Source organism: Malaclemys terrapin, chromosome 4 (genome assembly GCF_027887155.1).
Source record: "Malaclemys terrapin pileata isolate rMalTer1 chromosome 4, rMalTer1.hap1, whole genome shotgun sequence".
Classification (NCBI taxonomy): domain Eukaryota; kingdom Metazoa; phylum Chordata; order Testudines; family Emydidae; genus Malaclemys; species Malaclemys terrapin.
Window position 1 is genome coordinate 31,658,646 of NC_071508.1, and position 24,646 is coordinate 31,683,291.

Below are 24,646 nucleotides of genomic sequence, written 5' to 3' on the forward strand. Positions count from 1 at the left end.
CGCGAGTGACATAGTTATACCGATCTAACTTCCTAATGCTGACCAGGCCTGATGTCAGAAAGGGACATGGTGATCACCTAGTCTGACCTCTTGCATAACATAGGCCAGAGAACTTCCTGGAAGTAATTCCTGTTTGAACTAGAGCAGAAAAAAACATTCCGTCTTGATTTAAAAAATGCTGGTGATGGACAATCCACCACAGCCCTCCGTAAGTTCTTCCAATGGTTCATTACCCTCACTGTTAAACATTTACACCTTACTTTCCAGTCTGGATTTGTCTAGCTTCAATTCCTAGATAGTGTAGGCAAAGGCACCAGTGGTCTCCTTGAACACTTTTTAGCTCAGTGTTTAGTATACCCTCTCCAGGATATGGGAGATACAGGTTCAATTCCTGCTTCTTCCTGATGTGGAGAAGGGCTCTGCACTTCGGTTGCCCACCTGGCAGCAGCATGCCCTAACCAGTGGGCTGTGCGCTAGTCTGACTGATGTCTTTGGACAGAAGTGTCACCATTCTGACAAGTGATGGGATGCTTTTCATCATGCACCCTGTTTGTTCTTTGCAGATTAGCCTGTGCAACTGAGCTGGTCAATTTCATTATTTTCCTAGTCAATTTCACTTCGGGCTGCTCCTGCTCTTAAACACATGCCATGGAGAGGTGAAATCAAAGCCAGGAATTTTAATTAATTTTTTTTAAAGGACAAAACTTAGTATTAACAAACACAGTCCAAATCTTTTGTCTCACCTACCTGAGAGCCTCTGTTTGAACTGTGATCAGTTTATATAATATAATATAAACTGTGATCAGTTTATATACACATTTTAAATCAGTGGCCAGACACATTTTGTATGTGAGAAGAAAACTGATATGGTTTAAAAGCTTGACATTTCCAAATAGAAGGTTGACCAGCTGTGCCTTTATCCTTAGATTGTAGCAATTTGGGGGGTAGATTCCAACTTTCCATTTCACATGTGTACGAGGCCTAGAACTATTTATTTGTTTATATCATAGTGGTGGCAGCTGTATATATTACAGATTCATAGATTTTTTTAAAGCCAGAAAAGACCACTGAGATCATCTAGTTTCACGTCCTGTATAACCCAGGCCAGAGCACTTCCCCCACTGTTTCCTGCATCAATACCAGAACTGGTGTTTGAGCTAGATCTTTTGGAAAGACACCCAATCTCGATTTAAAGACTCCAAGCGATGGAGGAATCTACCCTGTCCCTGGGTGAGTTGCTCTGGCCTCTCAAACAGAGCAGTGATTCTGGGCACTGTACATTCACACAATGACTCTCACTCCCTGCCCCAATGTGCTTACAATCTCGGGGTATGAGCTGAGATAACAAGGGCCCATGCCCAAGAAAGGGGGCTCATGGGCTGACAGACTTGATCAGTGTAGTAAGCCGCTCAGCTGCTCCCTAGACAATTTTTTTTTTTGCAGGCATCACAGCCAAGGGGGTCTCAAAGGAGAACAAAATATAAGGGCTTTGCAGGTTTTTATGAGGCACACCTTCCCAAAAGGGACGGGTCCCTGTTCCTTTCTTGGGGGCCTTTAGATGCTACTGTAAGTTCCCTCCTACTATCCCGCAGGTGTGCAGGCCGATTGGCTGGCAGGTGCATGCAGGGGGCCAGATAGGCATTCAGTTGTGCATGGGTGACACCTGACACACAGGCATGCTGGAACCTTGCTTCTGCCAACCTGCCCCCATTGGACGCACTGCGATCACAGGAGCCTAAAATGCAGTGTATGTGTGTGTGGGCGGGCGAAGGGCTAACACAAAACCTCCAGAGGGCAGCGTTCAATCTTTTGCTTCCCTTTTTCAGGGCAGTGTTGCTTTAAGCTGCAGCCGGAGAGAGACCCAAGCTAGCCTGTGCTGTAGCCAGTGTGGCGGCCAGGCAGGGCAGGAGGAAGCATTGTGGAACCAGTCGATCCTGCCTCTCTCTCTTTTCATGACCTGATACTTTATCGGATTGTTATTTTTTTGCGGTGGCTTTGGCACAGGTTTTTTTTCTTCCCCTATAACGCCCGTGCCCCTCTCCTGGCACTCCCCTCGGCTGGCCCTGCCCGCTGCTTGCACCAGCAGAGCCACACACAACTCAGAAAACAGAAGCAGTTGTCAAGGGGGTGGGAGACAAGCAAACCCTTAGCCGCATCCACTGCAAGGCAGGCCCGCCTCTCCTGCAAACACGCACAGCGCCTCAGAGAGGAAGGGGAGCCGCTAGCAGAGGAGGTGAAGCCGATCAGAAATAAGGAAGAAGTGGAAGGGGCTGTCGCCGCAAGGCATCATGTGGATCTGTTGGTGAAAGGGGTGGGGGAACAACACCCCCCTCTTTTTTCCCACCCCAATCCCCCCGGCATCTAGAGGGGCAGAGAGGGGGCTCGGTCGGCAGCTGAGGCCGGAGACTCAAAAAATTAATAATCTCTTAAGGTATTTAAAAAAAAAAAAAAAAAAAAGGAAAGGAGAAGAGAGAAGATTGCCTGGCAAGATGGCCGACCTGGAAGCAGTGCTAGCGGATGTGAGCTACTTGATGGCTATGGAGAAAAGCAAATCCACCCCTGCAGCCCGGGCCAGCAAGAAGATCCTGTTACCTGAGCCCAGGTGAGCTGGGGGCAGATGTGGGGCAGGCGGCTGGGCCTTGCTGGCCCTTTGGTTGGAAATGGACCTACTGCCCCCCCCCCCCACACACAGCTCCCTGCAAGGTGTCTTGACCTGAGCAGAGTGGGCACCCAGGTTGGGCATGGTGGGCAGCGAAGTGGCATGGTTCTGAGAGTCTGTGTTGGGGGGAGCTGTGTGTTACTGGGGAAGGCTGGCACACTCTGCCCTGTCCAGGTTGTGTCTTCCTGATTGTTTCCCCCTGTAGCCTGGATAGTTTCCCATTATTCTATTTTCTTCCAGGCTCCTGTGTCTTGCTTTCCAACACCAGGGAGATGGGAGAGGAGGGTCTTGAGTTGGCCCCCACCCCCTTTAAAACCCAGAGACCCTTCCCCACACCACCCTCTCCTCCTTTGTATCTGTCAGTTCCCAGCACCAGGGTTGTGATCTCCCTGCGCTTGGGAGGCTCTGAAGAACAGCCCCTGCGTGCCCAACATGATCCTGGCAAAACCTGTCATGGGCTAATCTGCACCGCTGGCTACATGCGGGCATGCATCAAACACAATGGTGCAGCAGGGCTGCACTAGCGCCTGTCTAATGGTTGTGAGACACACGCAGCAGGGTTCGAGATGCAATCTGTGCTGAGGATCATCTGTGCCCAGCACCCTACTTCCAACCCCATGCGCAATATCCATGCTATTTAACGAGCTAGTGGCACTTAACAAGTGCCCGGGGATCAGGGCAGCCTGTGGCACAACAGACATGTACGATGGCATGCATGGCACCTTTTTTTGGCCTTCGCCAATGCCGGGCATCAACCTGGCTTCGGGGAATGGGGCAGAGAAAGTCATCGAAATGCAGCTGACTCTGGGGTGGGAGGGGAGAGCTGCAGAGTGAAGAGCCCAGGGCCGATCCCCTCTCCTATTGGGTTGCTTTCCTGTTCTTATGGGCTGTAGATAGCACAGCCCCCTGCCCCAGCACAAAGCTCGACTCAGGGATGCTCCCATCCCCACCATCCATCTCCTGCCTGCTGAACTCCCTCTGCTCCCATGGCCTGGGGAGAGCAGGCCCTAGGACCAGCCAAGCTCCAGTCACCTGTCTCCAGCTTCTCCAAAGTGGGCAGGTGCCCATGGGGATGGTAGGGAGACCCTTTTGAGCTAGGAGTCCCTAGAAGCACCGGAGGCTGCCTGGACTCCAGATTTCTCTGTGCTGGGCCCATGGGGGGCCGTGGCTGGATAGGGCCCATGGGGGGCAATGGCTGGATGGGGCCCCCTGCCCTGCTCCCTGGAGCCAGGCCTGTCTGACCCCAGACCTCTACTTAACTGCAGATTCCCCCACCCCAACTACGCTGCCCCATGTCACTGTGTGGGAGCAGGGTAGGCCTTCTGGGGACTGGGCCTGTGTGCTGGGGTGCATTGGGGGCAGGGAGGGGCCAGGCCTGTGTCCTGGGGTGTAATGGGGTGGGGAGGGGCCAGGTCTGTGTGGTGGGGGGCGTGGGGAGCAGAGGCGTTTCCCGTAGCTATGATAAGATGTCTGGGATGGTAGCCTAGGGACCCCCGTCCTGGAGAGGGGTTACAGCTGTGCCTTACCCAGATGCCCCCTCTGGGGATGGCTGTGGACAGAGACTGCCGCTGAGTCTTGGCGCCGCAGGGAGCTGGCTCCCTGCACTCCCCTACCCCTACTATTGGGGGCTTCCTGTACTGCCCTACCCCTACATGGGATGGCCATCCCAGTGCTGCGTAGTGCCCTTACTGTGGGGGATGGACCTGGGGAGGTGCTGGGGGCTGACCACCTTTGTGCCCGAGGGAGCTTTAAGGGGTGGGGTGGGGAATGGATCTCTAGGGGAGATGTAGTCGTGGGGGTGATATCTCCTATGTGGAGGTGACCTTGGGTTTGTAAAGTGGATGGGGGGCTGGGTGAATGGGGGGTGGATTAGGGGCTAGGGGCCCCCTCCCTTTGATCCCCACAGCGCCCTCCTCTGTATTTTCCCTGGGAGCCTCTGGTGGCTCACACCTGGGCCAGCCCACCCCTCCTTCTCCCACATCCCACCAGCCAGGCTTGTGGGAAAGGCACTACCAGCTGCTGCCTCAGGCCTGGACCCTGAGGGGATGGTGCAGGGAGCCAGGGACTAGCAGGGGCGTGAGGGGCAGGGCCTGCTGCAGGGAAGGGCCATGATGGGGCCCTGCCATGCCGAACCAGCTGTGACTTCCATGGGGCCAGGAACTTGGTTGAGAGGGATGTGCTGCCTCACATCCGATCTGGCTGTGGGGTGGAGAAGTGGGTGCAGGGGCTTCTGTGTGACCCCCCCCACACACACACATCTGCACATGTCCGGTCACCTTACTCTGCTCCCCCACCCCTTTTGGGTTCGGGCTCACACTAGCCACAGAGGTGCTGGGCGGGGCGGGGGGAGGGTCGAGCCTCCTGCCCCCCAGGCACTCCTCCCCCACCGTAGGGCCCAGCCAGAGGGGTTCCTCTTTTTTGCCTGCCCCTCCGGATTGATTTGGAGAGGCTAGAGACTAAAATCCTGGAGCCAGAGCCAATCAGGGAAACAGAACCCTGCGCCATGCTGGCATTGCTCACAGCAGCTGCTGGCATGCAGCAGGGCACTGCCTGGTGTGTCTGGGCGGGAAGCCCAGGGTGAGGGTAGCAGGGGGCTGTAGGCTGGGATTGAGGGACATTGACAGAAATCAGGGAGGAGCCCAGAGCTGGGATAGCAGAGGGGCTGCGAGGTGGGATGGAGGGGCAGTGGCAGAGCCCAGGCCTCTGGATTGGGACCCTCCGTGTCATGCCAAGACTGAGGCCCTCCTCCATCATCGAGGGAACCTCTGCCCCCTGGCCCAGCCTTGGGGAAGGTTCCGCCCATCTTCCCATTGGCCTACAGGACAGAGGAGAGTTTTCGGTTCCAGGTTTTGGTGAATTCTCCCGAGACCTGGGAGGCTGGAAAGATGAGGGGCCGAGTCCCCCTGGATGTCCAGTAAGGGGGCAAGGCCAGAGGGCAGCAGTGCAGTTGATTGGGGCTGATCAGTGTTGGGGCCAGGTTTCCATTCTCTTTGGTGTCATCAAGAGCAGCCTCAGGGCTGCTCCAGTACCCCACAGGGCCTTGACACCAGCTCTGGCCACACCCTCAAAAACCCAGCAGGGAGACACACCACCCACCAACCCACGCCACCCCAGGCCAAAGGAGCCCTTGGCTGCCCCAGCACGAAAGGCCTGGCCAGGGCAAGCACCTGGTCTTAGTTCTTTGGCCCATGGTCTGTTAAAGGGTCAGAGTGCTGCTGCCCTTGGCAGGGCCAGGGGAGGATGGCACCTTCATGATCAGGGCTTCACGGGTCAGCAGGGACTTCAGAAAGGCCTGTAGCCATTCGGGCATGTCCAGAGCAGGGGCCCATCTAGCCTGGTATTCCATCTCCAACAATGCTCACGTCTGGCTGCTTCATGGGGAGGTGCAAGGAGCCTTCTAGTGGGCAGTTCTGGACCAGAGCTTTCACTTTTATCCCCCTCCCAGTAACCAACTGCAGCCAGGGCCCTGCTGTGCCAGGTGCTGCACGGACATTTGGTGAGAGAGCCTCTGCTCTGAAGCGTTCAGTCTGCATAGACCTGGCAGACCATGCCAGGGTAGTCATCCCCACTGTACCAATGGGGAATTCAGGCACCAAGAGACGACGGTCGCACGGAGTGTCTTCCACGGAGCCAGGAATAGAATCCCAGCCCACTCTACTCTAACCACTAGACCCCACTCCCCTTCCAGAGCTGGGAGAAAACCCAAGAGTCCTGGCTCTGAACCCCCCCAGCTCTAATGACTGGACCCCACACCCCTCCCAGAGAACCCAGGAGTCCTGCCCAGCTCAAGTTCTTCTCTTTGTCCTGAGCACTGTCAGGCCCTATTTGTGCACATCCCAGAGGAGTATGTTGCAAACTCCCACCCCTCCTGGTGGGTGGGAATGGAGGCAGCAGCTTCTCTCCATCTCCCCATTATCCACCAGACTTGACTTTCCTGCTGGTCTGAGATGTTCCTTGTGGCACAAGGCCTGGTGTCTTCCTGCTCAGGTCTGCCGGGTGCCAGCTGCTGTCTTGCAATGGTGTTCATGTCCCTTGGGGAGCTGCCCATGGATATGCTGGGCAGGTGGGATGTTCCCTAGGGTGAGATTTTGGCAGCCTGGTCAAGCATCGTAGAAGATCCCAGTGGGCTTTAAGACTTCAAGGCAGAGCTGCTGAGCCCCACAGGACTCCAGCCACTCTGACTGTCCCATGGCAGAGGTCTTTGGCCCAAGCCCTGCAGGGACTAGCTGGATTGAAGGACATTACACAGCCTGCAGGTCTGGCTTGGCTGGACTGGGCCTCATGTTGAACTCAAGGAACCCGCCCTGACTCAGTGGCCATGCCACTGAAAGAGGGAATGGCTCAGGTGTTAAGCTGGGGGGCAGGAGACCTGCTTTCAATTCCTTCCTCCTCCCTGTGTGATCTTGGGCACATCACTCAGCCGCTCTGCGCTTCAGTGTCCCCATCTGGAACATGAGGCTACCAGCACTTCCCTCCCTCCCAGGGGCATTGGGACACTAAATCCGTTAAAGATCACGAGGCTGTCACCTGGAGCAGCGATGGGGGCCAGATGAGCCTGAGACAGATGGAAAACGATGGAGTTATGCTGGAGACCCGGACCCAGTTTTGGCACTGCTCAAAAACAAACCATGATGCGGCCAGTTCACGTGTCAGCGTCAAGAGGCAGCGGGTGCCAGTGGGTGGGGCTGGGTGACCTTGGGCCAGTCCCTTCCTGTTTCTGTGACTCAGTTTCTGTTCCTGGCCTTTGTCCTGTGTAGCTGAATTGGGAGATCCTAAGGGTAGAAGCTATTTCTTTCAAGAGTGTACTGTGCCTGGCATGATGGGGCTCTGGTCTCAACTGGGGCCTTTGGATGACTACTTAATGGATGTGCTAGTGAGTGACTGATGCTGCCATGTGGCTGTTGTTTAAACAAACAAGGAAATTTTCACCCAAAAAACTTGGTGAAGCTGCAGCTGAAGGGAGGGAAGGGTCTTAAAGGGAGCTGAAATTTAACAAACCAATAAATATTGGAAAGTCAAAGAAGGTTCGGTTCAGGGGGAAAAGCAAATATTAAAATCCCCAACATGGGAAAGCCTGGGGTTCCGGCGGGGAGATGCCTGTTCCGACACCCCCAGGCATGTAGATCCAGAATCCAAATGGGCCCAGGTGGTTTATACTGGGGGAGGGAACAAGAGTGAGGGGTGGGTATCCCGATTAATCCCTTGTGTGCTGTGTGTCTTGCCAGCATCCGCAGTGTCATGCAGAAATACCTGGAGGACCGGGGCGAAGTGACCTTCGACAAGATCTTTTCTCAGAAGATCGGTGAGTGGAGGGGGTGGGGGTGAAGTGCTGCAGGGGATGCACAGACACACATACAGGTACACCCATGCATATCCCCCTCCTCCCAGGCCCTTGGTGTAACTGTGTGTCTGGGAGGGTTGGGATTGAGGGACAACAGCAGGATTGTGGGAGGGAGCCCAGCGCTGGTCTAACAGGGGGCTGCGGGTCAGGATTGAAGGGCACCACTAGAGCTGTGTTTCAGAGTAGTAGCCGTGTTAATCTGTATCCGCAGAAAGAAGAGGAGTACTTGTGGCACCTTAGAGACTAACAAATTTATTTGAGCATAAGCTTTCGTGGGCTACATCCAAAGAAGTGGGCTGTAGCCCACGAAAGCTTATGCTCAAATAAATTTGTTAGTCTCTAAGGTGCCACAAGTACTCCTGTTCTTTTTACTAGAGCTGTGGGGTCTCTGTGCTCACACCTGTCCCCAGGGCTGGCCGTGCTCCTCGCTGCACAGCTCCAGCTCTGGGGGAGGCAAGAGACTGGCTGTGAACACGGGTGGAGGGTGCTGAAGCGCAAGAGGAAATTCTCCTTCCTCTTTGTGTGGCTTGGGCAGTTCCTACCCTCCGCCCCCTCTCCACCTCCCCCCCCCCCCCAGGCCCAGATCCCTCTCCCGGGTCTCTGGCTGGGGCAGGGGGTGTGGATTGGAAAGGGGGGCACTTGGTGAGATTTTCCAGTTGGGGGGAGAATCCCAGGGTGGGGGTTGGAGGGAAGGGTCAGGTGGTGACCCCAATCAGGTGGTGAGCTGGGAGAAGGGTGGGTTTGGGATCGGGGGGTGGGTTTGTTGGGTGGGTAGAGCTGTGTGGCAGGGTTGGGGGTGTCATGTTTTGGTGGGGGATGGGAGGAGGCTGGGGTTCCCCAGTGGGTTTGGGTTTGGAGTTGGTGTTGGGGGCTGGGGTAGGGTGGGGTGGGGTTGGGTGAGGGTTAGGAATCCGGAGTCGTCCTGGTCAGTTGGGGCTTCCTGGGAGTGGAGGGTACCTGGTGGGTTGGGATCTTTGGGGTGGTAGTGTCAGGATTGGGAGGGGGGAGGAGTCCCAAGTGGGCTGGGTTTGGGAAGGGGATTGGAGTCAGGGGCTGGGGTCTCTGGTGGATGGGGATCCATGGGGGAAGGTCAGAAATGGGGATTGCCGGGGGCTTGGAGATAGGGGCCAAGATCCACCAGTCAGACAGGGGTTTCTAAGTGGCTGGGGGTCTCCAGTGGTTTTTTCCCCGGGCCCCCTGGCTGGCGTGGTGGGACACTTCCCCTTTCTGCCATTGGTAGCTAACGGCCTCCAGCAGGAAGCCCCTGTCACTTCCTTCCCCGCCCACGCTGGTGTTTGTGGTTTCCGCGCCAGTACGCCCCGTGCTCCCCTGCCTCCTCCCCTGTGCTCCCCTGCCTGCTCCGCACCGCCTGGCCTCTTGCCCAACTAACCCTGTGAACTGCAGCCTACCCAGCGGAGTGGGAGCTGGCAGCACCTGGAGCCGTTTAACCGCAGGGCCCCCAGTGCTAGGATGGAGACACCCAGAGAGCCTTGTGGCCCAGCCTGGCTCGGGAGAGGCCTGCTGCTACTGTCCCATTGTGGGGAATCAGCCCTCTCTGGCAGTGACCACACTAAGGGTGCTGGGCAGAAAATAGTCCACTGTTGCTACCACTGGTATAGACGGGAGCTGGATCTGAGGGAGTCAGGAGGGATTGCATGACTCGGGTGCAGGGAATGGGACATGGGGCCTTTGCCCTCTAGAGGGCACTGGCTACTATCCAGTCCCAGGATGGGGGGGCTGGCTGGCTCTGGAGATTAGGGGCCGGTTTCAGGGCTCTGGGGCCCTGACTCTCTCCCTGTTTCCCAGGGTACCTGCTGTTCCGGGATTTCTGCCTGAATCAGGTGGAGGAGGCCAAGCCGCTCGTGGAGTTCTATGAAGAGGTGAGGCCTTGTGGGGGCTGACACACCGGGGTTTCCCTATCCCCACCCAGCAGGGAGGGGAAGGGTAAATTCCCACCCTGTGGGGTGTTAGAGTGGTTGCTGGAAGGCTCCCCTGTCCTCTGGGGTGTTGGGGGCTCCCAGCCATGGCTTTGCAGCCTGCCTCACGGTGACACTGTGCCCCCTGCCTCCCAGATTAAGAAATATGAGAAGCTGGACTCAGAGGAGGATCGAGCTGCCAAGAGCCGCCAGATTTTTGACCAGTACATCATGAAGGAGCTGCTGTCCTGCTCCCACGTGAGTGCGCCACTCCGGGGGGGACCCAGAAACCACCATAGACCTTGCCGGGGGGAGACACCCCAAAAATCACCACAGACCTTGCCCGAGGGGGACCCCAGACCCTGCCCAGGGGGACCCCAGAAATCTCCAGAAGGGACCCCGAAGACCTTCAGGAACTCTGCCTCACAGGTGACCCTGAAGCAGTCACAGACCCTGCCCTGGATGGGGACCCTACACTGCTCCCCCAGCCCTCCCATCCTGGCCTGAGAGTTGGATTTCTCTTTGTTCATACAGTCCAGGGTCTCCCCTGGTGCCCCAGCCCTGCCCTGTGAGCTACCGTGGGATGGGGGTGGGGATAACCCAGCCCCCGGACCTGCCCTGACCACCCGAGAGGGGTTGTGAGGGCCACACAGGCTTTCATTTCTCCACTGCTTTCCCCGCAGCCCTTCTCCAAGAGCGCCACAGAGCATGTGCAGAGCCGGCTCAGCAAGAAGCAGGTGCCACCAGACCTATTCCAGGTGTGTGTTCCCACCCCCATCACCCTACCGTCCCCACAGGGACAGCCCCACAGGCCCTTGAGGTGCCAGGCCAGCCCTACGGGCCCCTCTAGCCCCAGGGACCCCTTTGGTGCTGAGCCAGCCCTATAGGCCCCTCTAGGGTAGCGCTACACCAATCAGTCCCATGGGTCCACCTAGCACAATATTTTCTCCTCAGCTGCACCAGATCAGAGCAATGAGCCCCTCTAGCCTGGTCTCCTGCCCCTTCCTGGTGCTGTGTGGGAGGGGGTTGCTGTCGGGGATGGGTAAGGTGGATGGGACTGCCCTGTCGGCCAGGGGAGGGAGAGATACTAAGAAGCTCTGATGCAGGGGAGAGCAGGGGGTTGACAGTCCCCAAGAGAAGGGTGTCCCATCCCACTTCCCCTGGGGGAGGATGCCCCAGTACAGGTAGGAGAGGGGAAAGGAATTTCCTGACATGGCCCATCCCACTGGGGGTGGGTGGGGTTCCCTGCTGATTCCTCTCTTCCCCGCGCTGACCCCCATGTCTCCCCAGCCGTACATTGAGGAGATCTGCCAGAACCTGCATGGGGCCATCTTCCAGAAATTCATCGAGAGGTGAGAGGAGCCACCTGCCGTGGGGGCTGGCTGTGGGCCTGTAGGTTCTCTTTCTGCAGGGACCATGGCAGGCGGGGAATGGGGAGGTCTCTGCACAGGGCTGAGGGAGTCTCTCTGGTTAGGGGGATGAGCAACCTCTCTCTGCAGGGGTCTCTCTGGGAGGAGGTATGGGGTGTCTCTCTGCAGAACTATGGGGGTCTTTCTGGGTGAGAGGGATGGGTGGTCTTGCTGCAGAGCTATGCAGGGGCGGTCTCTGCAGGCTGGGGTGATGGTGTCTCTGCAGGCCCATGGGTGGGTCTCTCTGTGGGGGCCTCTGTAGTTTTTTCTCCTCTTTCTGTTTTGTTATAGTGACAAATTCACCCGCTTCTGCCAGTGGAAGAATGTGGAGCTGAACATCCATGTGAGTGTCTCCCAGGGCATAAGAACGGCCAGACCAGTGGTCCATCTAGCCCATTATGATGTCTGCAGACAGTGGCCAGTGCCAGGTGCTTCAGAGAGAATGAACAGAACAGGGCAATTATCCAGTGAGCCATCCTCTGTCATCCAGTCCCAGCTTCTGGCAAACAGAGGTTTAGGGACATCCAGAGCAGGGGGTCTTGACTAATAACCACTGATGGACCTATATTATTGGCTGTCACAACATCCCCTGGCAAAGAGTTCCACAGGCTGACTGTGCGTTGTGTGAAGCACTTCCTTATGTTTTTTTAAACCTGCTGCCTAGTAATTTCACTGGGTGACCACTGGTTCTTGTGTTATATGAAGGGGTAAATAACGCTTCCTTATTCACTTTCTCCACACCAGTCATGATTTAATAGGCCACCAGCATATCCCCCCTTAGTCGTCTCTTTTCTAAGTTGAACAGTCCCAGTCATTTTAATCTCTCCTCAAATGGAAGCTTTTCCCGACCTCTCATCATTTTTGTTGCCCTTCTTTGAACTTTTTCCAGTTCTAACTTATAATTTTTGGATTGGGGTGACCAGAACTGCACTCAGTATTCAAAGTGTGGGTACACCATGCACTTATAGAGTGGCAGGTTCTATCTTGGGGGGGCCTGGCCTGAGCAAGGGCGGGGGCTGTAGTCCATCTTGGGGGGCTTGGCCTGGGAGGATTGGCGATTTGTATTTGGGATGTAAACTTGTCTGGAACTGCATCCCATTTCCATGTGCCCCTTGCCCAGCACAGTGACCCCCACTGCCCCTACCCCACCGCCCAGCTCCCTGTGGAGCTCCCGGGTCCCAACCTAACCCCACTGCTACCGAATCATCCCACCCCCTGGGGCTATGCTCGTTGTGGGGGAGACTGGGGAGGGCAGTAGCTGTGGGGCAGGGGCCTTAAACACATAGGGGAGGGAGGTGTCCCAGGGTGAAGGGATAAGTTTGGGGGGGTGCCACCCTTAAGACTATTCCCCAGTGCCCTCCTTTAACATCACCTCACCCTGGGATCTGTCCCACACCCTCCTATTCTGCTTGGCCCTGGGGGCAAGGGGTCTCCTCAGCCCTGCCACACTGCAAGCTGGGGCTCCCTGGCTCGTATTGTGCGAGCCCTAAAATTCAGATGCAGGTTGAGATCCAAGCCACCACTCCTCCTCCAGGGCTTAGGGGGAGCACGGGGTGGAGGGGAGGTTTCCCCTCAATTCTACAATGAAAGTGCTTGCATCGGTGGGAATGGCCAGGGAACAGGTGCTATTGTTTCGATGAATGGTTGTCATTGTGCTGGGTGCTCTGCATACATGCACACATAGAGAAAAGCTGGGTCTGGCTCCCCCACCCCCCGCGAATATACAATCCAGACATAGGACAGATTATTCTCCCTGCTTTGTATCTGAGGAAACCGAGGCACAAATGGGATGGCGGAAGGGAGAGTGACTTGCTCCACATCACCTAGGGAGTCAGTGGCAGAGCTGGGAACTGAATCCAGGAGTTCTAAGTCTGAGGCCTTAATGCCAAGCCCAGCCTCTCGCTCCCTGCCTAGGCATGGGGTGCTCTGAGAGCCCACGCTGCACTGTGCGATGTGCCATGAGTTTGCGGCAGTACAATACAATTAATGTCTGGATTCCTCCCCACCCTCACCCGCTCTCCCCATGCCGTGGGCCCAGCTGACCATGAACGACTTCAGTGTGCACCGGATCATCGGCCGCGGCGGCTTTGGAGAGGTGTATGGTTGTCGGAAAGCGGACACGGGCAAAATGTAATTAGCCAACACCAGGGGTGGGGCCCCGGGGAGCTGAACTGCGCGGGATATCTGCTGGGATTCCCCTGGGGGTGGGGTATTGTAGTCAGGATGTGGAGGGATATCTGCTAGGAATCTGGGGGGGACAAGGGGAGGGGTGGTATTATACTCGGGAGGTGGAAGGATATCTGCTGGGATTGTCTAGGCATTGGGGTGGGGGATATTATAGCCAGGAGGCGGAGGGATATCTGCTGGGAATCTGGGGAGTGTGTGTGTATTATAGCCGGGAGACAGAGGGATATCTGGTGGGGAGGGGTATTATAGCCAGGGGGTGGAGGGATATCTGTTGGGTTTCATGGGGGGAATATCTGCTGGGATTGGGGGGGGTGGCTGGAGCTGAGGGGGCTGGAGCTGTGAGAGTGAGGGAGGGTTGTTGTGGTCCTGGGGCAAGGGAGGATACCAGTGGTGCTGGTGTTGCCCTGGCCATGACAGGCGGAGGGATACCTTCAATGAGAAGGAGGGTACTGTGAAAGTAGGAGAGATGAAAGGATACTTGTCATTACTGAGGTTGCCATGACCATGGGAGAGACAGGGTTTTTTGTGCGGCAGGGGAGGGATTGCCATGGCCACAGGAGGTGGAGGGATACGGGGATTTGCTGTGGGAGGTGGAGGGATACCATGTGCAACAGGCATGGAGATTTGCCATGGGAGGCGGAAGGATACCGGGGTGAGGGAATTGCTGTGGGAGGCAGGGGCGGAGGGAAGAGGAGTGTGGAGATTTGCCTTGGGAATAGCAGCAGGGATTATTTTCTCTCTCTTGGGGCAGGTACGCCATGAAATGTCTGGACAAGAAGCGCATTAAGATGAAGCAGGGGGAGACGCTGGCCCTAAATGAGCGCATCATGCTGTCTCTCGTCAGCACCGGGGTGAGAATAGCTCTCCACAAGCCAGGCACCGCAGCCATGGGGCCTGCCTGACCAGGCCAGCCTCGCTACAGGGCATACATGGGGTGGGGGTGTGTCAGAACAGGGCAAGACCAATCTAAGGTAAAGAGGGGGCCTAGGTCTGGGGACAGCAGTGGAGGCGGTTAGCACAGGGGAGGGCAGGAGTGAGTGTGCTCAGAGCAAGTGGGGTGCAGATGAGCGGTCAGGAGCACATGAGGGGGACGGAGTTTGAGGGGGCAACATGTTAGGGGTGGGAGCACACAGAGAGGATTGAGGGGTGGGGCAGCGTGGAGGTTGGTGGGGGGCAGCCTGCAGGGGAGTATGCAGTAGGGCGGGGGCAGCACGTGGGGCAGTGTGGTGGGAGGGGGAATCTATGGGAGGGAAATGCAAGGGGGAATATAGGGGGCAGCATGTAGGGAGAAGTGTGGGGGAGGGATGGAGCATGTGGGGGGGGGAGCCTGTGGTGGTGCAGTTTGTGGGGTTCCCTCTTTTGGTGGGTGATCCATCTCGCCCTCTCGTCCCAGGACTGCCCCTTCATCGTGTGTATGTCCTACGCCTTCCACACCCCTGACAAACTCAGCTTCATCCTGGACCTGATGAATGGTGAGAACCCCCTGCTATCCTTGGGGAACACCCCAGCCCCCACACTGCCCCCCCTTACAATTAATAATACACCCGGTCTCAAGCTACGCGCCACTGTCCGGTGCTGCACATGCTTAGTGAGAGAGTGCATGCCCAAAGAGCTTGCTGACCACACAGACAAAGAGCGGGAGGGGAACCAGGGCATGGAGCGTGGATGTGATTTGCCCAAGGAGCCTGTGGTAGGGCTGGGGATTGAACCCAGGAGTTATAGCTCCCAGCCTGGTGTTCTAGCCACTAGGGAACACTGCCACCCCCTGCATGGCCCACGTTGTCTTTCCTGTGGGGCAGGGCCTTGTGTTGACCAGGATGTCGGCTGTCTCATGCAGGGGGCGACTTGCATTACCACCTGTCTCAGCACGGGGTCTTTTCTGAGGCCGAGATGCGCTTCTACGCTGCCGAGATCATCCTGGGCCTGGAGCACATGCACAACCGCTTCGTGGTGTACCGGGACCTCAAGGTAGCCCCACCCCCTCCCACCACGGAGGGGTGTCTCCCACCCTCCCACACCAGGACCTCAAGGTAATCCCATCCCCTCCTGGAGCCCTGCCCCATCCCACCATGGGTGTCCCCTCCTCCCACACTGGGATCTCAAGGTAACCCCTCCTCCTCCCACCTTGGTTGTCCATCCTCCCACACCAGAACCTTAGTGTCACGCTGACTGGAGTGGTTCACAGCCTCAGGGCAGAGACCCATGGGGGTGGGGATGTTCTATAATTATGTTTCACTAACCCCGTAAACAACTGTGAACTCCTAAAGCACTATACCAGTCTTACCATGGAGTCACAGCCAGTCCCCTTGGGCATGCCAGTCTATGTTGCCTCCAGGCCAGCTGGACTTAGTGATGGTTCGTTGCTATACACCAAAGCTCACAAAATATTCAGGTTCTTCTAGTCCCGAGAGATCAGACACTTCCCCCAAGTCAATCTGTACCTCAGATCTCACACCAAAGACAATGCCTGTAGCCAGTCCTATAGTAAACGAACTAAGGATTTATTAACTAGGAAAAAGAAATGAGTGAGTTACTTACAAATTAGAGCAGGCAAACATGTATACACCAATGAGTTGCAGTCTATGGTTCCAAAAGCTGACAGAGATGTAGTAATCTGTGAACTCTGAATGTCTTTTAGGGCTAACCCAGGTTGACCCTGGAGATCTCTGCTTCTGTTTCTTGGCTCCAGTCCTGTGAGAGGCCAAACAGCAAAGAGATCAAAAATTTTCATGTCTGCTATCTTTATTTTCTTCTTCCAGAATTCAAGCTGATGGGATGAGCCTTTTGCACATAGCTTGTGCAGGGGCAAGTAGCAGTCTTTGTATTGTGATGTCCCACAGTGAGTCATTTAGTTTTGATAGCCCTTCCTGATGGGCAAGAGGTAATGCCTTTCATAGCGATTTAGCATTTTGCACTAGGCAAAGTTTTGTTCTTGTCCGGTGAGTTACATAGTTCAGAGCAAAAATTTTATAGCTCTACAGCAAACACTTAAGTTTCACCTGACAACTTGGGATACAGACATTATAAACAGGATTAATACATGTAGCAACGTACAAGCATTTCATGAAGCCTAAATATATTGTTATAAGCCCGACACCTGTCTGACCCATACTGACACACAGGTGAGCTGGACAGGTTTCCAGCAATGAATATGTCTGTGCTTGGCTGAGGCCTAAAGCCTTGGCAAGAGCCGGCACCTGGTTTGCCAGCATCACACCCTTCTCCTCCCACCACTGGTATCTCCCATCCTCCCACACCTGGACCTTAAGGTAAACCCGCCCTGTCCCGGAGTCCCACCCCTTCCACCACGGGGGTTCTCCCATGCTAGGACCTCAGGGTAACCCTGTCTGCTCCCTCCTGGGGTTCCCATCTGCTCAGCCCCCATGGGGGGGTGCTTGGAGATCTCAGGGTGAGAGCAGAGCCCCCATTCCAGGACCCCACCTTCATGGTTGGTGAAGTTAAGGGGAGAAGGGCAGGAGTGAGGGACTGGCTTTGCCCAGCTCCCACCCACTGGCTTCCCTCCCATTCACAGAGCATTTCAGATGCTGCATTTCCCCACCATCCCCAACCTGGGTCTCCCTGTCCCATCACCCTGGCTCATGGGGCTGCTCTCCTCTCTCTGCAGCCAGCAAACATCCTGCTGGACGAGTTCGGTCACGTCAGGATCTCGGACCTGGGACTGGCCTGTGACTTTTCCAAGAAGAAACCTCATGCCAGTGTGTGAGTGTCCAGGAGCTCCCTTCACAGTCAGTGCCCCCTGCCCGCTCCCTACAGTGCCCCAGGCTGGGAGAGGCTGGGGCTGGAGTAGCTGGGAGCTCCCTTCACAGCCAGCACTCCTGCCCTGCCCCCTGCAGCACTCCCTGCTGGGAGAGGCTGGGTTTGTAGTGGTTCTGTGATGGCTCTTTGGCGCCCCCTGCAGGGAGAGTGTGGCACTTCAGCTCCTGGGCTGGGCCATGGCTCTGTTGTACTCTGAGCCCCTTCTCTGTCTATCTCTCTCCCCCCACATGCTCCCACAGTGGCACGCATGGGTACATGGCGCCGGAGGTGCTGCAGAAGGGTGTGGCATATGACAGCAGTGCTGACTGGTTCTCCCTGGGCTGCATGCTCTTCAAGCTGCTGCGGGGGTGAGTGAGCAAGCGATCTTGGGGGAAGGAGGGGGTGCATGTGGGACAGAGGCACCCATGGGGCAGAGGTATGGCATGGGCAGCGTGTGACCACCCTCTCCCCTCCCATCGCAGGCACAGCCCCTTCCGGCAGCACAAGACCAAGGACAAACATGAGATCGACCGCATGACCCTGACCATGGTGAGTGGGGGAGCTCTGGCGGGGGGGTCAGGCGCAGACAGGATCTCTGCCCTCTTCAGGGCTGCACGGAGAGGGGCCCCGACCCATCTGCACAAGCCAGTGCCCTGTCGCTCCAGGCCAGGAACAGCCCTGCTCTTCAGCTCTGAGCCCATTGTACCTGCCGCCCGTCCCTCTGGTCCTCAGCCAGGGCCCTGCCTAGCCCAACCATACACACCCCACTCCATGGACCCGAGCCTGGCCCCGCCCTTCAGCCGCTGGCTGGGATTGTGTGTGTGTGTGTACACAACTGCCCCCTGCTGGCTGGGTTTGGAACTGCAGTGTCCCTCCAGCCCCAGGAAGGGTCTGTCCTGCTCCCAGGGCTGGGAATTGGCCCCGCCCCATAAAATAATCCTCTCCCCTCCCCCACAGCCTGTAGAGTTGCCCGACTCCTTCTCGCCTCAGCTGCGCTCCCTACTGGAAGGGCTGCTCCAGAGAGACGTCAACCGGAGGCTGGGCTGCATGGGGCATGGGTGAGTCCGTGACTGGGGAGCAGGGGGGCTTTGCCACATCCTGGGGACCCAGCAAGCACGTGGCAGGAGCCAGCCCAGGAAGGATGGGTGCATTGGGCTACCGTCCCCCAACTGGAAGAGACCCATCCCTCAGCCTGAGTGGCGCTGTTTGCATAGGACCTACAGAAATAGTCACTGTGTTATTAGAACAGATAGCTCCAGAGCTCCCCCTGCTGGCGTGGCAGCCCCATCTCTCTCTGCCTCTACCGCCATGCTCCAGTCCTTCCCCTGCTAGAATTGGACCTCTTGGCTCCAGCATAGGTTGTGGCATCCTTTGCCCCTCATGTGGGGGGCCAGAGGGACCCTCAGGCCAGCTCTGCTGACCCACCTCGCCCCTGGTCTTCCTCCCTAGGGCACAAGAGGTGAAGGAGGATCACTTCTTCCAGAGCCTGGACTGGCAGATGGTTTTCCTGCAGAAGGTAAGTGGGGTGGGTAGGGAGAGCGGCTGGGGAAGGAGAGGGACAGGGGCATGTGGCGGGTGCTGCTGTCCTGTCTCCCCACATTTTCTAACGCCTCTCCTGACCCCGCAGTACCCACCGCCCCTGATCCCGCCACGTGGGGAGGTGAACGCGGCCGACGCCTTCGACATTGGATCTTTCGATGAAGAGGACACAAAAGGGATCAAGGTACCGGAGGGACCTCATGTGGGTTAGCACAGGTCCCCCGCTGGAAAGGGCAGGGCTGAGCCATGCAGGCTACTCTCCCTCTCTGGTGCAGGCTCCCATCCCCTCTCCCAGCACAAGCCCAGATCTGCTGCGGCTGGGGGAAAGGCACCTCTTCCCCCACAGCCCAGATGCTGCTGTGGGGAGAGAGAGCTGAGGGGAGTCATCTCTCCCCGCTGTAGCCACTGGGCAGCCTGCACTCCAAACCCCTCATCCCTGGCCCCACCCTAGAGCCTGCACTCCAATCCTCTGCCCTGGCCCCTCATCCCCAGCCCCACCCCAGAGAGCCCTCTCCTCCCCTCCCTCGCACCCCAATCCTCTGCCCCAGCCCCACCACATGAATTTTGTTATGTGCACCAATATTCATTCTGCACATGCATGGGAAAAATTAGAGGGGGAACATTGCTTCCCACCTGGCCCTTTACTCTCTCTGGAGCCGCAGTTCCCTATTGTGGAGGGAGAGGAGGTCCCTTCACCTTCCCACCAGCCTCCCGCCTCCCCCCTCCCCCCCAACCACCCAGCCCTTCCCTCAGAGAGCCGGGAGAGGGTGTGGGGGATACCCAGCCACCTGGGTTGGGGGAGCCCCCAGCTGCCCGCCCACCCGCAGTCTTTCTGTCCGTCTCCAGCTGTTGGACAGCGACCAAGAGCTGTACCGCAACTTCCCGCTCACCATCTCGGAGCGCTGGCAGCAGGAGGTGACGGAGACTGTCTTTGATGCTGTCAATGCTGAGACCGACAAGCTGGAGACCCGCAAGAAGGCCAAGAACAAGCAGCTGGGCCATGAGGAGGGTGAGTGGGGGAGCCCCCTCCCCATGGTGCCCCCTGCTGGGAGATGCATGCCATGGCCGGCCCCCGCTCCTCACAGTGCCCCCTGCTGGGAGATGCATTCCACGGTGCCCCCTGCTGGGAGATGCCTACTATGGCCAGCTCCTGCTCCCCACAGTGCCCCTGCTGGGAGATCCATCCTCCACCAGGGCCTACCCTGCTCCCTACAGTGTCCCCTGCTGGTAGGGTGACCAGACAGCAAGTGTGAAAAATCGGGACGGGGGTGAGGGGTAATAGGAGCCTGAATAAGAAAAAGCCCCAAAAATCGGGACTGTCCCTATAAAATCGGGACATCTGGTCACCCTACCTGCTGGGAGCTTTCCTACATGGCCAGCCCCACTCATCATCACTCCCCACCTTCTCTACAGCCAACCCCCCTCCCTATAGTGTGCCCCACTGGGGGAGGCTGAGGCTGGAGTAGCTGGAAGTACCCACACAGCAGCATTCCTGCCCTGCTCCCTACAGCGCCCCCTGCAGGCACTTTCTTGTGTGTTGACGGCTGGCTGGTGCTGCGATCTGACTCTCTCTCTGTCTCTCCCCGGCACAGACTACGCCCTGGGCAAGGACTGCATCATGCACGGCTACATGTCCAAGATGGGCAACCCCTTCCTGACTCCATGGCAGCGGCGATACTTCTATCTGTTCCCCAACCGGCTGGAGTGGCGAGGGGAGGGCGAATCCCCGGTAGGGAGCTGAGGGCAGGGCCTGGGGTCCTGGGGACGGGGGTTCTTGGTAGTGGTGGGGGGAGCCATGGTCTCTCTCTGAACCCCTGGCGCTCTATCCCCTGCAGCAATCCCTGCTCACCATGGAGGAGATCCAATCTGTGGAGGACACTCAGATTAAGGAGCGCAAATGCATCCTCCTCAAGACTCGGGAGCACAGGCAGCTCATCCTGCAGTGTGATGTGAGTGCGCCCCCTCCCCTGCCACTGGCACCCTCTACTGGGCCAGGGCTACACCATGTCTCTGTTCCCTGCCCCCCCATCCCGGTTGTCCACTCCCTAGGGCTGCTCCTTCCCCGTCCTGAGCTCCCATGGTTAATAATGCATCCTGTCCATGAGCCCAGACCCCTTTGTGGTGCTCCCATGGCTAATCTCTGACCCCTCCATGGTGCTCCCATGGCTGTGATCTCTGACCCCTCCGTGGTGCTTCTGTGGCTAACCCCGCCCCCCTGGCCATGATCTCTGATCCCTCCGTGGTGCTCCCATGGCTAACCCCACCCCCCGTCCTGTCACCCGGCAGAGCGACCCTGAGCTGGTACAGTGGAAGAAGGAGCTGCGCGACGCCTACCACGAGGCCCAGCAGCTGCTGCAGCGGGTGCCCAAGATGAAGAACAAGCCACGCTCGCCCATAGTGGAGCTCAGCAAGGTGCCACTGCTGCAGCGCTCCAGTGCCAACGGCCTCTGACGCCCGCGCCCCCCTTCTCCCCCGGCTTTAATTTATTGGGTTGGGTTTTACTCGCACCCCCAGCGGAACCGTAACTGTTAATTTGCTGATCCTTGAGACTCCCGCCCCGCCACCTGCTGGAGGGGGCGGGGCATGTGGAGGGGGTGGGACAGACTCCCCCCTCCCCTGATTTGCGGATGGATCCTGCCTTCTGGATCCATTTCTCTTCTCCTTCCCATCTCAGCTCATGGGGCAGGGGCCATGCTGGCCCTGCCCCCAGCAGGATGGGGGATACGGGATTACAGGGAGGAACTTCCTCTTTGGCACTTAACTTCCTGCTTTCTCTCTCCATTATCAAATTGCTGCTGGTGCTGGAGAGCTCGGGCGGGGCATGGCCCAGATCCCTGGCACGCTAGAGGGCTCTGCCAGCAGGGGTGTTATGGCCCAGGGCATGCCCTTCCCAGCCTGTAGAATGCAGTGAGCATTGGGGAATGGGGGACAGATTTGCCTCCAGTCCCTTCTCCATGCGTTCCCAGCTCTTACTGGAAGGGATTCCAGCCCCAGCAATGCTGTCCCATGGCTGAGGACCCACAGTGCCATCCACGAGCCTTAGGGCTCAGGATTGGCCAGGGGCCCAAAGGGGTGGGGGTTAGGTGTGGAAGGAGCTTAACTGCCTGGCAGGATCAGGCTGGAGGGCCACCGACTCCAAGAGGAAGAGTCACATTAGGAATGAACAATGAATTATCTGATGGAGGCAAACACCCATGCCTCCACACCCCAGCAGCCTCTGCCCATGCCGACAGCCCCTAGCCCTGGGCTCTTGCCCCCACTGTGCCAGTGCCCCTCAGTTCTGACCCCACAGCCCCACCCTCCCCGCTATTGCATTGCTGGGTTGCCCGTCCCCCAGGGTATTTATAATAAATTGTGCCAAATAGCAAGATGCCAGTCCCTCACCTGGCAACTCGTTTCACCCATGAGCGATGCCAAACCCAAACCCAGGTCTGTGCAGGTGGAAGTGCCCCCATTGGGCCACATCTCTGCCCTCCCAGGGAGATGGGTGCTTTGCTGGGCCCTAGCCTTGGGGGCGCCTGGGCCTCGTGCCAAAGGAGAAGGAAGAGTTGCCTGATGCCAGTGCTGTCAAGCTGGCTGGGGTGGGGGCCGAGCTTTGTGGCGGGGGGCGGGGTTGTTGCTCAGCTAGCCGGGGGGCCAGTGCCAACACCAAGTGCTGTGTGTCTGAGTGCTGCCCCTGCTGCCCCCTCCCATACATAGCCCCCTGTATTATCGCTCCAGCCAGACACCCTACTCCTCTCCCCTCCCCCATTCAGTGTTATAACCCAACCCCCCCACTCCCTCTCCCCCCAGGGGCAGGAGGCTCTTGGGGTGACTTAACCCTGGGTTCCTTTTCACCCCCTCCATGGCGGGATAGGAGAGAGGGCAGGGTATGGGGGGGAGCATTTGGCAAGGGAAGTGGGGGAAGGGTCTCCCTTCCCCTGTTCCCCCACGTCTCCATAGTCTCCTAGCCCCGAACCGCATGCAAACCTGGCTGTGCTGCATGCGCCCCCCTCCCCCACCCCGTGTGGTGAGTTCTGCCCGTTCTGCCAATGGCTCTTTTTTTCCCCCTTGGGGGGCGATTTTCTTGGGGGGGGGGGGTTGCCTCTCCCCCCTCGCAGTGTCTGTAAATATTGGTTTCTGGTCCATCTCTTCTTGGGGTTATTAATTTTTTGGTCGATTTTTTTGAATGTGATTTTAACGAGTGGAGAGGAAAAAAAGATAACTGAGTTTTTATAATAAAAAAGTGAAAAAATGGGGCTCTGCCTGTGGTGGCCGGCCTGCGGGACGGGCTGGGCTGGGGCAACTCAGAACTGGGGACCCCACCCCTTCTGGCAGCCTCCTAGACAGGGGTCACTGGGGATCCTGCTCCATGGGGGTGGTACACAATGGGGGGCTCAACTGGGAGATCCTGGGCCTTGGGGGGGCAGGAAGGGTTGTGGAGGGCTCAGTTGGGGGATCCTGGGCCATGGGGTTGTATGTGGAGGGGGGTACATGCTAGGGGATCTAGTGCTTTCAATGCTGAGCCACAGCTCCCCCAGCTGTGCCCCCCAGCTCTGCCAATGCATCCCTTCCCCCTATCAGTTTCGGTTCCCCTCTGCTGGGCCTTGTGGTTGTATCAAAGCCACGCTCCTCCCCCCCCCCCCCCCCCAGGCAGCTGTTTCTGGGCTACAGGAGCAACCCCCTGCCCACCTAATCTGGGCCCTGCTCCTGGTCTGAGAAAAGGGTCCCCGGGCCTAGCAAAGAGCCCCGTGTTTCTGCTGGGTAGGGTCAAAGTCAGTGGGTCCCAGGGGCAGCCCCTCTGTGCCCACCTCCCCCAGCATCCCAGAGCCAGCTCCACCCTGGTTTCCAAACCACCCAGTGGCTAATGAGCTGGCAGTGAACTGTTGCCATGGCCCACGCCTGGCTGGAATGGGAACTGCAGGGCTGTGTCTCTCCCTGTTCTCCCCATGCTCCAGGCCTGTGTTCGCTTCAGAAGCTGCTGGGCCCTTGTCCTGCCACCATTCCCTCCCCAGGGATTCGCTTCAAGGCAAACAATGGCTCCAAGATGCTGAATGGGGGAAGGAGGTTCCAGCTGAGAGGTGGATTTAACCAGCTGTAATAGAACAAGGCAACAGCCAGGCAGTGTTAGTCCCTTCTCCGGCTCAGGCAGCCGGCAGCACCTGCCCCAGAGCAAAGCAGACAGGCAGAGCTGGCTCTGAATGCTTGGGTGGGGGGGGGGCAGTAGAGGTGCTGTGCTGAAGGGAGCAGGGTGGGGACTCAGTAGAGGGCATTTTGTCCCCTTGCAGTCAGTGCTGACCCCAGTGTACCTGCAGGGTCTGTGCTGTGGGGGTGGGGTCTTTCTCATGCCTAGCCAATCTGTACCTTCTGCCCCTTGTGGTGGGTAAAGATCCCTGGCATGTTTGGGGAGAAGCAAGTTCACCATCCTGGCTTCCTGGCCAGCTTGACTGACTCCAGCCTACCTCCCTGCATTCCTTTGTTGGCATTCCCCGTGATTCACCATCACTGCCTTTCCTAACCTCTCATTCTCCCTGCAGAAAGTAGTGCCCTGTACACTGTGGGGGGGGCACCTCCCCAGATCCAGACGCCCTCCTGCCAAACCAGCTCTGCCTGCAAACAGGAAGCACAGATGGCAGCAGTGCTTGCATCACAGCAGCCGACCCAGCCTCCCTGAGATCCTCCAAGCTGGCCTGAAGCAGCCAGGGTGCCCAGGGTAGCCAAGTCCTGGGACTGCAGCAATGCAGGACCCCGAATGGGGAGATGCCTCAGCAAGCCCCCAGGCTGAGATGTTGTATGGTTGGGAAGCAAACAGAGCAAAACGTGACCATTCCTGCTAGCCAGACTCTTGTGATGGGTGTTG

At 57.6% G+C, this 24,646-nt stretch overlaps 1 protein-coding gene across 1 annotated transcript; it reads left to right on the forward strand.

Annotated features, from left to right (window-relative positions):
• The first annotated feature begins 1,836 nt into the window (after positions 1-1,836).
• On the forward strand, positions 1,837-23,045 carry GRK2 (G protein-coupled receptor kinase 2). The gene is made up of 21 exons (XM_054026870.1): positions 1,837-2,602; positions 7,885-7,961; positions 9,807-9,880; positions 10,073-10,174; positions 10,600-10,674; positions 11,207-11,268; positions 11,617-11,668; positions 13,364-13,455; positions 14,264-14,363; positions 14,906-14,984; positions 15,350-15,480; positions 17,138-17,232; positions 17,529-17,636; positions 17,751-17,817; positions 18,226-18,326; positions 18,718-18,784; positions 18,896-18,991; positions 19,654-19,816; positions 20,400-20,536; positions 20,643-20,756; positions 21,094-23,045. Exons 1-21 carry the CDS (start codon positions 2,490-2,492, stop codon positions 21,256-21,258), a joined length of 2,070 nt encoding a protein of 689 aa, XP_053882845.1. The 5' UTR covers positions 1,837-2,489; the 3' UTR covers positions 21,259-23,045.
• Positions 23,046-24,646: the final 1,601 nt, after the last annotated feature.

What these genes read in the sequence shown, in the direction of transcription:
- GRK2 (XM_054026870.1), top strand. Translation starts at nt 2,490, where the DNA reads ATGGCCGACCTGGAAGCAGTGCTAGCGGATGTGAGCTACTTGATGGCT. An exon ending in TGGTGTACCGGGACCTCAAG is followed by an intron (nt 15,481 to 17,137) that starts GTAGCCCCACCC and finishes CTCTCTCTGCAG; the next exon opens with CCAGCAAACATCCTGCTGGA. An exon ending in AGGACACAAAAGGGATCAAG is followed by an intron (nt 18,992 to 19,653) that starts GTACCGGAGGGA and finishes GTCCGTCTCCAG; the next exon opens with CTGTTGGACAGCGACCAAGA.